At 50.6% G+C, this 17596-nt stretch overlaps 6 protein-coding genes across 6 annotated transcripts; 1 reads left to right on the forward strand and 5 right to left on the reverse strand.

Annotated features, from left to right (window-relative positions):
* Positions 1–948: 948 nt before the first annotated feature.
* On the forward strand, positions 949–6636 carry N7471_004104 (trifunctional fatty acid synthase subunit FAS2; the record flags this gene model as incomplete). Its single annotated transcript, XM_057276823.1, has 3 exons — positions 949–1465; positions 1527–6466; positions 6526–6636. The coding sequence occupies 3 exons, from the start codon at positions 949–951 to the stop codon at positions 6634–6636; spliced, it is 5568 nt and encodes a 1855-aa protein (XP_057136433.1).
* Positions 6637–7335: 699 nt separating this feature from the next.
* Positions 7336–7548, reverse strand: N7471_004105 (uncharacterized protein; the record flags this gene model as incomplete). Its single annotated transcript, XM_057276824.1, has 1 exon — positions 7336–7548. One exon carries the CDS (start codon positions 7546–7548, stop codon positions 7336–7338), a length of 213 nt encoding a protein of 70 aa, XP_057136434.1.
* A 1181-nt stretch (positions 7549–8729) lies between these two features.
* On the reverse strand, positions 8730–9002 carry N7471_004106 (uncharacterized protein; the record flags this gene model as incomplete). The annotated part of the gene is made up of 1 exon (XM_057276825.1): positions 8730–9002. The coding sequence occupies one exon, from the start codon at positions 9000–9002 to the stop codon at positions 8730–8732; it is 273 nt and encodes a 90-aa protein (XP_057136435.1).
* An 866-nt stretch (positions 9003–9868) lies between these two features.
* On the reverse strand, positions 9869–12101 carry N7471_004107 (transcription factor IIF subunit TFG1; the record flags this gene model as incomplete). The annotated part of the gene is made up of 4 exons (XM_057276826.1): positions 9869–10101; positions 10157–10382; positions 10430–10720; positions 10770–12101. 4 exons carry the CDS (start codon positions 12099–12101, stop codon positions 9869–9871), a joined length of 2082 nt encoding a protein of 693 aa, XP_057136436.1.
* A 584-nt stretch (positions 12102–12685) lies between these two features.
* N7471_004108 (uncharacterized protein) lies at positions 12686–15752 on the reverse strand (the record flags this gene model as incomplete). The annotated part of the gene is made up of 7 exons (XM_057276827.1): positions 12686–12748; positions 12797–13628; positions 13681–14185; positions 14234–14387; positions 14434–14793; positions 14839–15194; positions 15245–15752. The coding sequence occupies 7 exons, from the start codon at positions 15750–15752 to the stop codon at positions 12686–12688; spliced, it is 2778 nt and encodes a 925-aa protein (XP_057136437.1).
* Positions 15753–16262: 510 nt separating this feature from the next.
* Positions 16263–17568, reverse strand: N7471_004109 (protein HGH1; the record flags this gene model as incomplete). Its single annotated transcript, XM_057276828.1, has 5 exons — positions 16263–17066; positions 17127–17240; positions 17293–17396; positions 17446–17491; positions 17548–17568. 5 exons carry the CDS (start codon positions 17566–17568, stop codon positions 16263–16265), a joined length of 1089 nt encoding a protein of 362 aa, XP_057136438.1.
* Between the last annotated feature and the right edge of the window lie 28 nt (positions 17569–17596).

Raw genomic sequence — 17596 nt, forward strand, 5'->3', positions numbered from 1 at the left:
GGGAAAGAAAAAAGGTCTGGTTGAACTGCAGACAGCTCAAAGGGGTTTAGCGTGGGAATAGACCCGCCCCAATGGGTTCTGACTTGGGTTGAACCCGTTGGGAATTAGTACACTGTGTTACCCATGTATTGTAATTGAACCTTGAAATGTCCATTTTGGGGGGTTTTTATTGGGTTTTTATTGGGTTTTTATATTTTTATATTTTCATATTTGTTACACATGTATGTACATCTATCTGTAGTGACATCTAAATTCAGTATAAATCTACTACCTATGTCATTGAGCCGATTGGCAATTGTCGTTGGGATTCCTCTCTGCAACATAACAAGCTAGTATCCATATCCCCCTGACCCCAGCTAGCTATCAAAATGATCCACGCAATGCCGCAAATCGTTGCTTAGTGTCAGATCCTTCGGCCGAAGCTCTGGAACCCCCAACGCCCTCACCAATTTGATCTTGTCCCTCCCCATTCCTCCGAATCTCGCAGTCAATGACTTAATAATTCTATGGGATCATCAGCATTATTACTCTTCCCATTCCCAATATCATCTTTTCAATTCCATCGTTGTCTATAGGGTGAGTGGTTCCTCTGTCTTTTTTATTTTTATTTTTTTCATTATTTCAATGTTGATGAAACTGGGAAAATTACCATCCGGTATTATTTGATACCACATCTATCTCCGTGCTCCATTTCCTTTCCCACCTTTTTTTTCCCTTCTTCTTTCTGGATTAATCCGTTGTCTTGGGGACTTTCACTGATATCTTTCATACATAGGATTGACTCCTATTCTAATTCTCTCCTATTACTTTTCTTCAAAGTCATCCTCCCTACTCACTCCTTCCTCCTCCGCTTGGGCACTCTACGACGACTCTGTCGCGCCCCCCATCCCGGACAATTGTCCTAATTTCGTCCTTCTGTTTAATCAATTGATACCCATTACTTCTATCATGCGTCCGGAAGTTGAACAAGAGCTCGCTCACACCTTGTTGGTGGAGCTGCTTGCCTACCAATTCGCCTCCCCCGTCCGATGGATCGAGACCCAAGATGTGATCCTCGCCGAACAGCGCACCGAGCGCATTGTTGAGATTGGTCCCGCAGATACCCTTGGAGGAATGGCCCGGCGGACGCTAGCCTCCAAGTATGAGGCCTATGATGCTGCCACTTCAGTCCAGCGCCAGATTCTCTGCTATAATAAGGATGCCAACGAGATCTACTATGATGTCGAGCCCGTGGAGGAAGAACCAGAGGCTGCTGCCGAGCCCGCTTCGGCTGCTCCTGGGGCAGCACCCGCTGCCGCTCCTGCAGCTGGAGCTCCTCCGCCACCCCCCAGCGCAGGCCCCGCTGCCTCAGTGGAAGATGTCCCGGTCACAGCAGTCGATATCCTGCGGACACTGGTTGCTCAGAAGCTAAAGAAGAGCCTTTCAGATGTGCCATTGTCAAAAGCCATTAAGGATCTTGTTGGAGGTAAGTACAGCCTAGTCCCCTCCAAAAACAATAACCTTGGTCTGGTCTAACACGTGAATAGGCAAGTCCACATTACAAAATGAAATCCTGGGTGACCTGGGTAAGGAATTCGGTTCCACGCCCGAAAAGCCTGAGGACGTCCCCCTCGATGAGTTGGGTGCCTCGATGCAAGCCACATTCAACGGCCAACTCGGCAAGCAATCTTCCTCACTCATCGCCAGAATGGTCTCGTCCAAAATGCCCGGTGGCTTCAACATCACTTCTGTTAGAAAATACCTTGAGACTCGGTGGGGTCTGGGATCCGGCCGCCAGGATGGTGTGCTCCTGCTTGCTCTCACTATGGAGCCCCCTGCTCGTCTTGGATCGGAAGCGGATGCTAAAGCCTATCTCGACGATGTAACCAACAAGTATGCCGTCAGCGCCGGAGTCAACCTTTCCACTCCGGTTGCCGGTGGTGACGGCGGCAGTGGCGGCGGTGGCATGGTCATGGACCCTGCAGCCATTGATGCTCTGACCAAGGATCAACGAGCTCTGTTCAAACAGCAACTTGAGATCATTGCCCGCTACCTCAAGATGGACCTTCGTGGTGGTGAAAAGGCCTTTGTGACATCTCAAGAGACCCAGAAAGCACTGCAGGCTCAGCTGGACTTGTGGCAAGTAGAGCACGGCGACTTCTACGCCTCTGGCATTGAGCCATCATTCGATCAGCTGAAGGCCCGTGTCTACGACTCCTCATGGAACTGGGCTCGTCAAGATGCCTTGAGCATGTATTACGACATCATCTTTGGTCGCTTGCAGGTGGTGGACCGCGAAATTGTCAGCCAGTGTATCCGCATCATGAACCGCTCCAACCCCCTCCTCCTTGACTTCATGCAGTACCACATTGACAACTGCCCAACTGAGCGCGGAGAGACCTACCAGCTGGCCAAGGAACTTGGACAGCAGCTCATTGAGAACTGTCGCGAAGTGTTGGAGGTGGCTCCAGTTTACAAGGACGTCGCTGTGCCCACTGGCCCCCAAACAACCATCGATACCCGTGGCAACATCGGCTACAAAGAAATTCCTCGCACCAGCGCTCGCAAGCTTGAGCACTACGTCAAGCACATGGCAGAGGGAGGCCCGATCTCCGAGTACAGCAACCGCACTAAGGTTCAGAACGACCTGAAGAGTGTTTACAAGCTCATTCGCAAGCAGCATCGTCTCTCCAAGTCGTCGCAGATCCAGTTTGATGCACTGTACAAGGACGTCGTTCACGCTCTCGGCATGAACGAGAGCCAAATCATCCCTCAGGAGAACGGCCACTCCAAGAAGGGCGGCCGTAGTGCTGCCAAACGCACTACTGCCACCCGCCCTGGCAAAGTGGAGACCATTCCATTCCTGCACCTGAAGAAGAAGACCGAACACGGCTGGGACTACAACAAGAAGCTGACTGGCATCTATCTGGATGTGATGGAGTCGGCTGCCAAGGACGGTCTCAGTTTCCAGGGCAAGAACGTTCTCATGACCGGTGCTGGTGCCGGTTCCATTGGTGCTGAGGTCCTGCAAGGTTTGATCAGCGGTGGTGCTCAGGTCGTTGTCACTACCAGTCGCTTCTCGCGCGAGGTAACCGAGTACTACCAGGGCATGTACGCCCGTTACGGTGCTCGTGGTTCCCAGCTTGTGGTCGTGCCATTCAACCAAGGCAGCAAGCAGGATGTTGAGGCTTTGGTTGAGTACATCTACGACGCCAAGAAGGGTCTTGGCTGGGACTTGGACTTTGTCGTTCCCTTCGCTGCCATCCCCGAGAACGGCCGCGAGATCGACTCCATCGATTCCAAGTCCGAGCTTGCTCACCGTATCATGTTGACCAACCTGCTCCGTCTTTTGGGCTCGGTCAAGACCCAAAAGCAAGCTCATGGCTTCGAAACTCGCCCCGCTCAAGTTGTCTTGCCCCTGTCGCCAAACCACGGCACCTTTGGTAATGATGGCTTGTACTCTGAGTCCAAACTTGCTCTGGAGACTCTCTTCAACCGTTGGTACTCGGAGAACTGGAGCCATTACCTCACCATCTGTGGTGCGGTCATTGGCTGGACCCGTGGTACTGGTCTGATGGGCGGCAACAACATGGTCGCTGAAGGCGTCGAGAAGCTGGGCGTCCGTACATTCTCCCAGCAGGAGATGGCTTTCAACCTTCTCGGACTGATGTCTCCGGCCATCGTCAACCTTTGCCAGCTTGACCCAGTCTTTGCTGATCTTAACGGTGGTCTGCAATTCATTCCGGACCTGAAGGGTTTGATGACCAAGCTTCGCACAGACATCATGGAGACCAGCGATGTCCGCCAGGCTGTCATCAAGGAGACTGCCATCGAGAACAAGGTTGTTAACGGCGAGGACAGTGGAGTTCTTTATAAGAAGGTTGTTGCAGAGCCCCGTGCCAACATCAAGTTTGAATTCCCTAACCTGCCCGACTGGGAGGAGGAAGTCAAGCCGCTCAATGAGTCTCTTAAGGGCATGGTCAACCTGGACAAGGTGGTCGTTGTCACTGGTTTCTCTGAAGTCGGTCCTTGGGGTAACTCCCGTACCCGATGGGAGATGGAATCTAAGGGCAAGTTCTCATTGGAGGGCTGCGTTGAGATGGCGTGGATCATGGGTTTGATTAAACACCACAATGGTCCTCTTAAGGGTCAGGCCTACTCTGGCTGGGTTGATGCCAAGACCGGTGAGCCCGTTGATGATAAGGATATCAAGCCCAAGTACGAGAAGCACATCCTGGAGCACACTGGTATCCGTCTCATCGAGCCCGAGTTGTTCAAGGGATACGATCCTAAGAAGAAGCAGCTCCTTCAAGAAATTGTCATCCAGGAGGACCTTGAGCCTTTCGAGTCTTCTAAGGAGACAGCTGAAGAGTTCAAGCGTGAGCATGGAGACAAGGTTGAGATCTTCGAGATTCCCGAGTCTGGAGAGTACACCGTCCGTCTTCGCAAGGGCGCCACCATGCTCATCCCTAAGGCTCTACAGTTCGACCGTCTTGTCGCCGGTCAGGTGCCCACAGGCTGGGACGCCAGCCGCTATGGTATCCCCGATGATATTATCGAGCAGGTGGATCCTGTGACCCTCTTTGTTCTGGTCTGCACTGCTGAGGCTATGCTTTCCGCCGGTATCACCGACCCTTACGAGTTCTACAAGTATGTCCACCTGTCTGAGGTTGGTAACTGTATTGGCTCGGGTATTGGTGGCACCCACGCTTTGCGCGGTATGTACAAGGATCGCTTCATGGATAAGCCGTTGCAAAAGGATATCCTGCAGGAGTCCTTCATCAACACTATGTCCGCCTGGGTCAACATGCTGCTGTTGTCCTCTACTGGTCCTATTAAGACTCCCGTCGGTGCTTGTGCCACGGCTGTTGAGTCTGTTGATATTGGTTACGAGACCATTGTCGAGGGTAAGGCCCGTGTTTGTTTCGTCGGTGGTTTCGATGACTTCCAGGAGGAGGGCTCTTATGAGTTCGCCAACATGAAGGCCACCAGCAACGCTGAAGATGAATTCGCCCACGGTCGCACCCCGCAAGAGATGTCCCGCCCCACCACCACCACTCGCGCTGGTTTCATGGAGTCCCAGGGTTGCGGTATGCAACTTATTATGACTGCACAGCTTGCTCTCGACATGGGTGTGCCCATCCACGGTATCATTGCTCTGACCACGACCGCCACTGACAAGATCGGACGGTCCGTTCCCGCTCCTGGCCAGGGTGTCTTGACTACTGCCCGCGAGAACCCCGGCAAGTTCCCATCCCCTCTGTTGGATATTAAGTACCGTCGCCGTCAATTGGATCTCCGCAAGAAGCAGATCAACGAATGGCAAGAAGCCGAGCTTCTGTACCTCCAGGAGGAGACTGATGCCATGAAGGCTCAGAGCGACGAGACCTTCAACGAGGCCGAGTACATGCAGGAGCGTGCTCAGCACATTGAGCGCGAAGCCATTCGCCAGGTGAAGGACGCCCAGTACAGTCTGGGTAACAACTTCTGGAAGCAGGATCCCCGCATTGCTCCCCTCCGTGGTGCCATGGCTACCTGGGGTCTCACAGTCGACGACATTGACATCGCATCCTTCCACGGTACTTCGACTGTCGCAAATGACAAGAACGAGTCCGATGTCATCTGCCAACAGATGAAGCACCTTGGACGCTCCAAGGGTAATGCAGTCATGGGTATCTTCCAGAAGTATCTCACTGGTCACCCCAAGGGTGCCGCCGGTGCCTGGATGTTCAACGGCTGCTTGCAAGTCTTGGACAGCGGTCTCGTGCCGGGCAACCGCAACGCCGACAACGTTGACAAGGTCATGGAGAAGTTCGACTACATTGTCTACCCCAGCCGCAGCATCCAGACCGACGGTGTCAAGGCGTTCTCCGTCACCTCCTTCGGTTTCGGTCAGAAGGGTGCTCAGGTTATTGGTATTCACCCCAAGTACCTGTATGCCACTCTTGACCAGGCTCAGTACGAGTCCTACAAGACCAAGGTCGAGGCTCGCCAGAAGAAGGCCTACCGCTACTTCCACAATGGCCTGATCAACAACAGCATCTTCGTTGCCAAGACCAAGGCTCCTTACGAAGATGATCTGCAGAGCAAGATCTTCCTGAACCCCGACTACCGCGTGTCTGTCGACAAGAAGACCTCTGAGCTCAAATACTCCGCCACTGCCCCCGAAGCCAAGGATTCCGAAAGCACTCGCCAGACCCTCGAGTCTCTCGCCAAGGCCAATGCCGCCGAGAACTCAAAGATCGGTGTTGACGTCGAGCACATCAACTCCGTCAACATTGAGAACGAGACCTTCGTCGAGCGCAACTTCACTCAGAGTGAACAGGATTACTGCCGCAAGGCTGCCTCCCCACAGTCCTCGTTTGCAGGCCGATGGAGTGCCAAAGAAGCTGTCTTCAAATCATTGGGTGTCAGCAGCAAGGGTGCCGGTGCTGCCTTGAAGGATATCGAGATCGGAGTTGATGCCAATGGCGCTCCAGTGGTGAACGTAAGTGCATGATTATACAGTATCCCATGATTCTAATGACAACGCTAACATATCTCCAGCTTCATGGTGCTGCCGCCGCCGCCGCCAAGCAGGCGGGTGTCAAGCAGGTCAGCGTTAGCATCAGCCACAGCGACTCGCAAGCTGTTGCTGTTGCGGTCTCGCAGTTTTAGAGCGCCGTGCATTTTCTTTTTGTGTTCGCATATAGATCCCAGAGGCTAAATGTTCTCTTGGGTTGAGACGTAATGATTGTGATTTATGTTTTTAGATTCCGAACCAGCTTCGTCTCCTGGTTCGTTGTGTTTATAATGGGAGTGATGACATTTATTAGGTCTTTTTCTTTTGAATTATCATTTAAAGCCTTAGTTTCTTGACTGGCGATATTATCTTTATTAAAAAAATACCTGAACCCTCCATCCAGTATACAATATAAAAGTATAAGTCACGGTTCCAGTCCACACAACCCGCATGTCCTCAGCAGACCCTTTCCCCGTGTTCTTCTATCACAGTGCATAGCGAAAATAGAAACCCAGCATGTTCGTATACATGAAAACCAGAAGAGAGCATCAAGTCGCATCTTATACAAGGAAAAAGTCGTTCTGATAGCTTTTCCCCCCACTACACTTTCTATGATTTGCGGCTAATTGTTCCGAAGATATAGAAGACATTGTATTGCTATCTACATGTAATTATAACCCCCTTGGCAGCTTGGTCGACATCTGACTCGGCTCGTGAATCATAGCTTTCAATCATGTTTGGAACAAGGAAGGGAGCAGGGAATGCATGGAAGCCTGCACTGACTTCATATGTACGATAGGCATTGGGGTGTCTAATGTCATACCTGTTTGTCGCTTTATTCTTCAACGAATGGCTCAGACGGGATAGGAGGACCTCTTCGGATTTGAGCCCTTGCATGTCCCGCATGTGGTTGACCCATAATACAGGTGGTTGGTGTAGTGGTTTATGTGGTTCACAGATTTGATGCTCGTTTGAGTTTCGTGGTCTGGGTCGAAGCAGCCTATCTCGGTGACCTTACAACCTGTGTCCGGGGCGCCTCCTGGTCGGGGGTCATCTCCTGAGGCCATCGTGGCTGATTGATCTCCTGTCTTCCCAGGGAGTACGAGTGCCGTCGACCGCATTGACTTGGTAGTGAGGGTAGGTTTCGAGCAACAGGCTCACTGGAGCTTGGTTATGCACACATAGTTGGCTGATCATGAGTGCTGCGGCTTTGGCGTCTCGACGACTGCGAAGAACGGCTGAGGTATATGCGGGAAGGGATATCAACACGCACAGGGACGGGCTGGAAGAGCTGTCGACTCATCGCGTCTGACAAGTTGCTCGTAACGTTTTTGGCTATCAACCCTGTGAGAGCCTGCTTGGCGTTAGTCGAGTTTGTTCAGTTTGCGGATAGGAATGTACACACTTCATGGTTTGTGGTAAACGAGGTTTAAGCATAGTGAGAATAGATATTATTGGAGCACTATTTATTGGAGCACTATCTGTCGCCGACCTCACATATATTAAGTATATGGAGGGCTGAGCGAAAGGTTATCTAGTCCGGAAAACTTAATCAGACTATATTGTATAAAACGCTAGTAGTCTGTATTAAAAACTCCAATAAGAATTGAACATAATCATGGGGAAGAGTTTCAAGGTGATCCCAGAGCTATTTCCTGTCTTTTCAATCACACATGACCCAAATATAATTCGGGCAATGGGATTCAAAATGGAATCATCTGACACAGCCTCGTGAGGAGATCTGAGGTGACCCGTGAGAAATCCAGAAAGTTGATTACCGAGTGTGATAATTCCGGGGTAGGTATTGTTGGGATCAAAGTCGCCATGTCCAATCTTGTAGTCGTAGGCACTGTCCTACTTTCCCGGATCTCGTAGGAATAGGAGGTCAAATGGGATAGTCAATGGAGCTTCAGATGACTGTGACTTTATCACCCGTTTCGTTTTCCCGGACCTCGATATGTTGGAATCTTTGGGACTGCCAATTTGTTTTGCCCCATTCCCATTCATCCATGATCGTTGGTCGTATCCGGTTCGCTTTGACGGCTATAGCGACACTGGTGTTACACCTCGCGGGTCAAGCCACATATCCATGTCTTGCTGCAACCTTGCTCTTGGCTGTGAGATAATGATTTCCACAACTGATAGACAGGAATCCGAGCCACACTCCTAGTGGTGTTGACCAGTAGGCTGGATCAATTCCACGAGAACTAGGTCCCCACGATGCTGCAGAATGTATGAGATGAGGACACTAGGATTGGACCAAATCCAATGGAACTGGATCGTCCATTGCGACTGTCAGCTGTGTTTCGATGCTGCTTAAAGAGCGAGCAACAACGGTACCATTACCGAAGCTGAGTGTGGACTTCATCATTCGGCGGATTGACTTCGCTTGGCTGATAGGGATCAGAGGGTACAAGGAGGATGGAATGTGTGTGATTTCAAGCCCTTCAAATACGTTAGAGAGGCTTGCGCGCTTCTGCTTCGAGTGGCCGTTGGTGACGGAATCTTGAGTTGAAACCATAGGTTGATACGGAGGAAGAAAGTGAAAGGGAGTGAGAAGAGTGAGAAGTGGAAGTAACTGTCTGCCTGTAGAAAGGGAAACTGCGATGTCCTGCCAAGGTTCTACCTATACAACCTTATACACATAAAAGGTTTAGTTCCCATGTGGGAACCACGGGTCCTCCCACCTTCTACCAATGAACATCCTGATTGGCCTCAGGCCTCTATCCACATTCGATACCTCTACATGGAGTTGGCCAGGTAGCAATGGCTTTCACCTTCCTAAGGGTATCAACCCAGGCTTCGTTCATGTCCCGGATGAAATCCCAATTATATACATGTCTTTCGCCTTGAGCGACCTGGAAAACAGGTACCACTACCGAAAAGGAGTGTCTCGCAGTTCTCTCTTGTTTAAAGGAAGTCAGATGCTGGTAAAGAGCAACCTATACCCGACTATGTTATACACAGATCGATCATATGCTTTTTCAATCCATACCATTGTCCCTCAAGCAGGGATTGATCCGTACTCGTGCCAGTAGCTTCTATTTCTTCCCCTAGTTGTTCTCAGGCAAATAGCCTATACGTTGTATTCCAGTTCTTCATTTCGGTCACCACGTAGAGGTATCAAATGTGGATAAAGGCCCGAGAGTAGTAATAATGTGCATTGGGTACATATGTAGAGGATGGTTGCTCATGGTAAGGATATTAGGCAGGCGCTCCTTCTGAACAACTATGAACAACCAGAATAGACCGCCTACAGAAGATATTCATAGTCAAAGCATTCCTACTCACAAGATGCTGCTGACAGTGATTGGCAGATAGGAAATAAAAGTAAAAACATGGAAAGTATTGACAATGATTTTGACCTGGAACTACCTTGAGCAGACCTCAGTTCCCCTTCCAGGGACCTGGTCGCAGCATCCGATCCTCTTTTCCGTAAACGCTGACATCCTTGACAATGGCAATAAATCTCCGATGGTTCTCTTTGGATTCGCCAATACGAGGACGGAAAACCTTCAAGAGGTCGCTGCTAAGGATGCCAGATGCTGGAATGGCGGCATGGATTTCCCCGGCCGTCGGGAAAGTCTGGGTTCCAGAAATTGGAGTCGACACACGATGGCCTGCAGATGGTTAGTTTATGTCTTGCATCAAAAACGGATTTTGACCGGAACTCACCTCTGGGGCCGTCGGGGCTGTTGGCACGGCTCCCAGGGAGTCGAGGCAAAGGACTCGCGGCACGGGACCCTTGTGGAGTGCCACCACGAGAAACCGAAGTAGGGGGGTTGAGTTTCAGTTTCTTGATCTTGCCACCCTCGGTCATTTCAGCTCCAGATCCGGCACCAGTGTCGACATCACTGCCAGATCCAGCGCCACCAGGAATGTTTCGCACGCGTTTCTTGCCCTAGATAAATCAATATTTATTGGCCAAAGGGAAATGATTGTACCTACCTGCAAAGCGGATGGAGAGATCGGACGCGATGGGGGTTGAGACGTAGGGAGATGCATGCTTTTGGCCTTCTTTCGGGATGTATCGGTGCCGCTCGCATCGGAGCCATTTGGTGATCCAAGCCTTTTCCGAGATCCAGTAGCTGAAGCTTTCTTCATGGCATCTGTGTGCTTGGGGCGACCGGAGGGAGTATTTGTTCCCTTGGAGGAGAGCGCTTCTTTTTGGTTCTTTTCTTCTTCTGCCTTCTTCCGTTCTTCCTCCTTGGCCCGTTCGGTTTCGCTGTCGTCGGAGCTCTGTCCACATTAGTCCTGGGCTTGCTGTCGAAGATGGGTGAGAATTTACCTCTTCATCCGTGTATGGATTGACGTCTGAACCGCTGCTGTAATCAAAGTTCCGTTCTCTCTTCTTCAGAGCCTTGCGCACACCCTTTCCCAACACACGCCGGGCCTCTCGTTCACGTTTCTCTCGAATTTCTTCAGCGTCATACTCCTTCTCGTCCTTGAGATTGAACACATTCGCCTTGAGCTGGTCCTCTTTGATCCTCTTTTCGGCATCCTTCGCATCTTCGTCCTCATTGAAGAGATCATCATGCTCTTCGTCGTCGGCAAATCGATCCTCTTCGAAATCCATTTCACCGGCCTCTAATCCCGCGCCCTTTCCGACATTTGTGCCCTGTTTTCCGGCGTAGACTTTGCGCTGCTTGGCGTATGTTTCCAATTCTTTCTCTTGCTCCAACTGCTGCTGCTTTTCCATGAACCATCGAGGATCTTTCACTCTCTTGGCCATGAATTTCTCTGCTTCATCAATGGTCAAAGCCTTGAAGTTACTCTTAGCGTTGAACTTGTACCACTTTTCGGCCGGAATCATTCTCATCTTTCCGTTGTCGAGGACAAAGACTGCATGTGTTTCGGACAGAGCCGCTTCGTAGTTTCCAACCCAGGTGTGCTGGTTGTCGAAATCCTCCAGGTGCCATGGCAAGGCCTCTTCGTACTTTATCCGTGCCCTTGCAATCTCTTCAGGAGTCATATCCGACTTGAAAACCTGCTGCGTTTTCTGCTTTGGGGCATTTGGTCGTTTTGAGGTTGAGCCGAGGGCGGGAGCGATTTGGGAAAGGTTCTCAGCGCGCTCCTTTTCGCGTGCTGCCTTGCGAGCATCAAAGGCTTCGCGTTCAGCTTCATCCATCGGCTGGCCATCAATCTCAGATCTTCCCGAGTTTGGATCATGAGTTCGTGAACGTGGGTCGCGACGGTGTAGTCGGACTGGTCGAGTAAATTGTGATTCGTCACGTGGGTCGACGCTTTTCTTCGAGGCAAATCGCGCGATGTGGTGCTTCAGTCCCTCCATCAGAGCTCGCTTTGTCGTCACCACTGGATAATCAACGTATTTATCACTGAGCAAAGGACCACTGAACGCATTCGATGCCATGTGGTTGTTTGAAAGCTCAAGCATAGGTCGCTCGGATGGAAAGATCGCCTGGGGGTGGGACGGCCGTGAGGGAAGAGTCTTGGTGGCTATTCCACTGCCGGCGGGAGTGGCGCCAGCTGGTTTGGGGACAGGCCTTCTCTTCGGTCGAACCAAAGGGTCCGCTGCTTTTGGACGACGCATCCTCATCAGCGGTGCACCATTTGGCCCAGTTGGAGTGCGAGCATTCGAGGGATTCGTTGGGGTCGACATGTTGCCGACGTACAAAACAGAGTTGTACGAGTGGTGAAAGGCGACGTGAGGGATCACGCCAGGGTGTAAATACGGAACAAATGTAACCTTTTGCCTGTCTTGTGTTGCGACAAGTGGGACAGGTTTAAAAAAGAGTGAGAGATGGAAAAGTCACTTTGAAAGAGCTGGAGGCATTGACCCGGAGGTATGACGGTAGACCTCGGAGCAAATGTTTACCCGCCCCGCTGACATCGGCACGTGACTCGGGGAGATCTCCGGGCCGTGTGGTCCGTGCAACCGGCGGCTCTTTTAAAGATCACCTCTAAAGTACGTGAACCCTAACTAACCCGCGATTCGGGATAATGAAATCCAAAAGGAAACCAAAGATTAGTATATTGCAGTCGATCCAAAGTGTAACATCTCTAAGATCCTCTCGAGCCAACTACATATTCAGATTATCCAAGTCCCAAGTTGTCAAGGACAAAGGCCGCATAATCAGCCGACTATTCTTGCTTGTCTATTTGACTAGGTAGTACATGTGGTATATTTACTGGTAGCTTTTGTATTATTTCACTGGAATTCTATTTTTTCAATTGATGCTAAATCTACTGACCGAATCGTTGACCCGGTTCCAGTGGTTTGTATGGACAAGCAGTCCAATCACAGCCCTTGGCACAGTTAGCAGAGATCAAAGAACCAGAAGATAAAGGACATACCTGTTTATAAATCTCCGTACCCCACCATTTGAAACCATCGACCCAGCCTGGGTAAATGAAGGCGAAGAAGACAACGACCACTGCAAATGCCAACCCGGAATCCAATGCAGCCGACAAGGTCATTGCATACTTTTCCCACCACGCGCTCCTTCTCCGCCGAATAACGTAATTAAACACAAAGCACACAAGGGCCCAGATGGAAAAGTTGAGCCCGGTTGCAGGTGGTATCCAGCTCAAACTGCCAAACAAGATAGGGAAGTTGACCATACGCCAGAAGCTCTTCTTGCTGTGTCTCCCCAGAAGCCATGCCCCGAGAGGGGCGACGGCTCCCACCAAAAAGGCCCAAACAAGCGGACGATATAGCCCTCCCGGGCCAAAGAAGCGCTGGGGGCCAACAACTCCCCAGAGAATGCTGCCGTTGAAATGGACTCGAGCAATGGGGCAATTGAAACCATTGATAGCCTCCGGGGTGCAAAGCCCCGGAACAAAAGTGAACATCCAGTTCAGCACACCAATTTGGGTCAGACTCGAGACCAAAGTCGCCATCATCTGAACGCCAAACAGAATTCGTGGTGGGATCTTCATGTAATGGCCAAGTTTGAGGTCCGAGGAAAATTTGATCCCTTGTGCAGAGCTGATATATGAGTAGGTCACGAAAATCATGTTCGCTACAGGCCTTCCCGGGAATACAATGCCGCAAAGGAGTTGGCAGATCAGATAGAGGCTGCTATGTTGATTGGTGACGGCCATGATGATGCCCACTGGGATGAAAAACAAGCAAGTAATACCAAGAGCTAAGAGTAGCCCATACCAAGGTAGGTGTGTTTGATAACTTTGTGCTAGGGTCAGCTGCGATCAAAGGTTAAAGAGAGGGGGAAACGTACTATTGCACCGTGAAGATGGCAATGGCGAGCATAGAAATGAACACGAGAAGATACCACGTGAGGGGAGCGTCCTTGTAGCGCCTCATCAAGCGACAATGAACATCATCCCCTCCCAATGGAATTTCCTGGCTCGGTGCATGCGAGCTGGTCCCTGGGATTCCAAAACTTTGTCGAGGCGTATCATTGCTTCCACGAAGGGGCTGGTACGTCTCCATGTCTGGCACTTCTCGTTTTTCATCAAAAGCCTTTCTAGTCTGATGCCAGATGTCCTTCCCATACCAGCAAATGGTGTGAGTGACAAGGGATGTCAACGCAGCAAACTGGACACCGTAAGACAGCACGTAGGTGATTGGGAGATAAACCGGGGAGTAATCTTGATAAGCCTTTTCATCGAACAAAAAGTCCGCGGTCAAGATTCGGCTCACGTTGTATGGTCGCCCAGAATTGTCGAACACTGCGGTTGAAACTATGGGCATATATGCAGAGAAAAGAACATTTTTATAATCTTCGCTTGATTAGCAGAGTTAAATGAGGTCAGATGGGGAGACTTTACAAAGTATCGGGGCGGCTATCCAGATGACAACCACCAATCCCGTCAGAATGTTGGCTGCCGCCCACCAAGGCGTGAGTAATGGGGAGCCAATATAGGCAATCTGAGCCCAATCGAAGGTCAGAGGGAACATCCCGAGACCAGAGGCAACACCAAACTAGAAAAGTCAGTCAAAGAAGCAGACAAGGACCTGGGTGTCGTACCAAATTCGAAATAACCACATTTTTGGGTGCCAACCAAGTGATCACATTAAAATAACTTAGAGCAGGCATCAACAGTCCCGGAACAAAATACCAGAGAAACGCCCCTGCCCACACAGCGACGAAGAATTTATATCGGGAGATACTCCACCCATTTGCCTTTTTGTTGACAGACTTGTGCATCGTAGAAAACATTGCAGTGGACATCAAGGTTCCCGGCCAGATCATAGCCGATGGCCGCACGAGGAATCGTCGAGTTAGACCCGCGAATGCATATCCCAAAACCTGAGTTGATATGATGAGCAGCAGCTGATATATAATTGGAACATCCTGGTTGTAAAATTTATATTGCTCGACAATAACCTGTCTTGGTCAGCTTCGTCACGAATGTTTCGTCGGTGTACTAACATCAGTCGCGAAAGCAAATCCAAAGGAAACATTGCTGCTAATGTAGACGCAAGCATGCTCCTTCTCGTTCCAACGGCCCTGGGCAAACCAGAGTCTGACTCGGGATGCCAATGGAACAGGAGGTGCCTGGATCTCACCGGAGAGTGATTCTCGGTGGTGAAGGGACCCGTTCTCAAAAATCTCAAGAGGGTCACCTGTTTGTTTGAAAAGTACATCCCAAAACTTGCCCAGTGGATGGACTAGAACAAGAGCAATGATTGGGGTAATGGCAACACTGGGATAGCGCAATGAAAAGAAAAGATTGGCGGCGGACCCCGTCAAAGAGAATAACAAAGAGAGAATCCACATCCGAGGTGCTAGAAACCATTAGATATACGCAGAAAGAAGCTCCAGGAAGAAAGCTCACTGTTAATAGAAAGAGTGATATCATCCGTCGCCGGAACCGAAGCTCGTACTTGGGCATACGGTGAATTGTCTGGAGGATCCTCCCTTGAGGATTTTGAACCCTCATCATCAGTGTCGAGGGCATTTTCGTCATCACTTGTCATATATGGCGAAGACGCCGGTGTTTCCTGTATCACCGGGTTGCCTGGTACGGCCAATCCAGTGGCAAACGAGTATTTCGAATCAGGACCCAATCCCACATCGGACGCAGCGGATGAAGGCCGACGATTTCTCTCTGCGTATAAGCTGTTTCGTCGCCTGACAGAGGAATGTGATCGTCTTGGAGTAGACCCTGGTACATTGGAAGAGCTTCCAATGCCAATATCGAAGTTCGCGCGTTGTAAACCCCCACGAACATTCTGACCACGCGAAACAGATATATCATCTTCCGAGTCGTCTGGGCTTCGCAATGCTCCGTAAGAGGGAGCACCCAGGACGGGCGATGAGCGAAGAAGAGGGGCGCGCGACATGAAGGCCCGGAAGCGCTGAACAATCCCTGTGTCGGGGTTCACGTCGGGTGGTGGATTGTCGATTTCGGGGTAGTTTCCATTGTTGCTCGCGCAATCATTGAAATTGGAATCAGTTCGATCCGATTCAGCGGGAAGCCACTTGTGCCTCGGGGCCGAGGGGCAAGACAGCTTCCGCGTCCGCAGTGGAATATTGGGGGACGTGATGGTGGGGGGATGATGAAATACTTCAGTATTTCAGGTTAGGTCGTGCATTAGCTCGAGATCGATTTGGGCATTGAGGAATCAGAAGAGAGATACTAACAGGGCTAGTGGAGGACTAAAGCGGAGTGTGGTGAAAAACGACCCGTTGCGGTCCTTGGAGCTCGTGGGCTGCCCCACCGACATCGGCAGATTTATGTTCCCTTTCCAAAGGTTACATAGGTTACTCCGCACTAAGGTACGATATACAATAATATAAAGTGTTGTATAGCGTTCACTTCCATATGTACAATTGATTTGGTATCTAATCGCTTAAAACAGTTCTACAACCTTTTCATCCTCGTTCTGAGGCGGCTCGATTTTAGGTTGTTCGGGCTCCCCTTCACCTTCACCTTCATCTTCCTCGTCTCGCATCAGGACCTGCACTAACCGGTCACATGCTTCTGTCACATTTTCATCTTCAACATGCATATGAGTCTCGCGGATCAAAGGGTAAACCTTGACAGCTCGCATCTTTTCCCGGCCGTCCCGAGTTGTGGTCAGGAGAAGCAAGGTCTCAAGATGGGTCGTGATGATGCTGGTGTCGCTGTCTCGTTGCTTATCGGGCGGCAAAAGCTGAAGATCTGGCAGCATGTCCGTAGTATCCTCTTCTGACAGCTCCTCTGGACCTGCAAGCGGGAGCAGCAGGTAAGGCAAAAGGTTGGCACCGTCCTCGTCAAAGAGCATTGGGTGCGACTCGATCTCAAAAGCCACGTTCTTGATTGTGGATGCAACTCCCTTCCTCCGGATATCGCTTCGGTGCTCCGTGAAGACCGTCAGCTTGGTGATTGGAACCACGCCATCGTACTCCTGGCGTTGGGTGAAATAGGCCCTGCCCTTTTCCGTCTGGGACAGGTCGGCAAACAGGTACGACAGGTAATCATAATTGGCGTGCTTGTTGAGATCGCCCTCGGCGCCCTTCACGAAGCAGTCCATCACCTGATCGATCGCGTTCTCGGAGGTAGATACGGATTCGGGGACTTTGCGCTTGAGGGAGAACAGATTGTGTAGCTTTTCGGATTTGACGAGATTGGCCAAAAGCATGGCCACTTCATCGGCGTTGGGCTCCTTGGGGTTCTGAGATCAAACACATTAGCCCCATTTCTGTTCACAGGTATGACATCCGAGACAACTCACTGTCAATTTCACAAGCAAGGTCTCAACAAACTTGTCATCCTCGGCGAGAAGTTTCAACACCTCATCATCGCCAGACAAGTTGACCAGGATGGTCAATGCATTCTTCGCAATTGGCTGTACAAAGGTATTAGTCGAAAGCCACCCCCCATGATCGCAGATAACGCACATCGTAATCGCGGGCCAGAAGCTTCAAATCGCGGACGGGTAGGAGTTGATGGCGCTTGAACAAGTCAGGCTGGGCTGTGGAGAAGCCGACGAGGGTTTCGCAAGCTATGAGCTGTTAGATCATATATTCGCGCCGCGAGAGGAGTTGCCGTACCGATTTGTCTAATTTGGGTGTTGCCATGGTGCAGGAATTCCACCAGCTATAGAAAGATGTTAGTGAGCTAATCGATATCGTAGGCCGCATGCATGCACGCACCTCTTCAAGTTCGGTCGGCATATTGGAGTATAATCTATAAGCCAGAAAC

The sequence above is a fragment of the Penicillium samsonianum genome (assembly GCF_028829775.1).
Source record: "Penicillium samsonianum strain IBT 33392 chromosome Unknown utg000003l_segment0_segment0, whole genome shotgun sequence".
In the NCBI taxonomy this organism is placed as follows: Eukaryota; Fungi; Ascomycota; class Eurotiomycetes; order Eurotiales; family Aspergillaceae; genus Penicillium; species Penicillium samsonianum.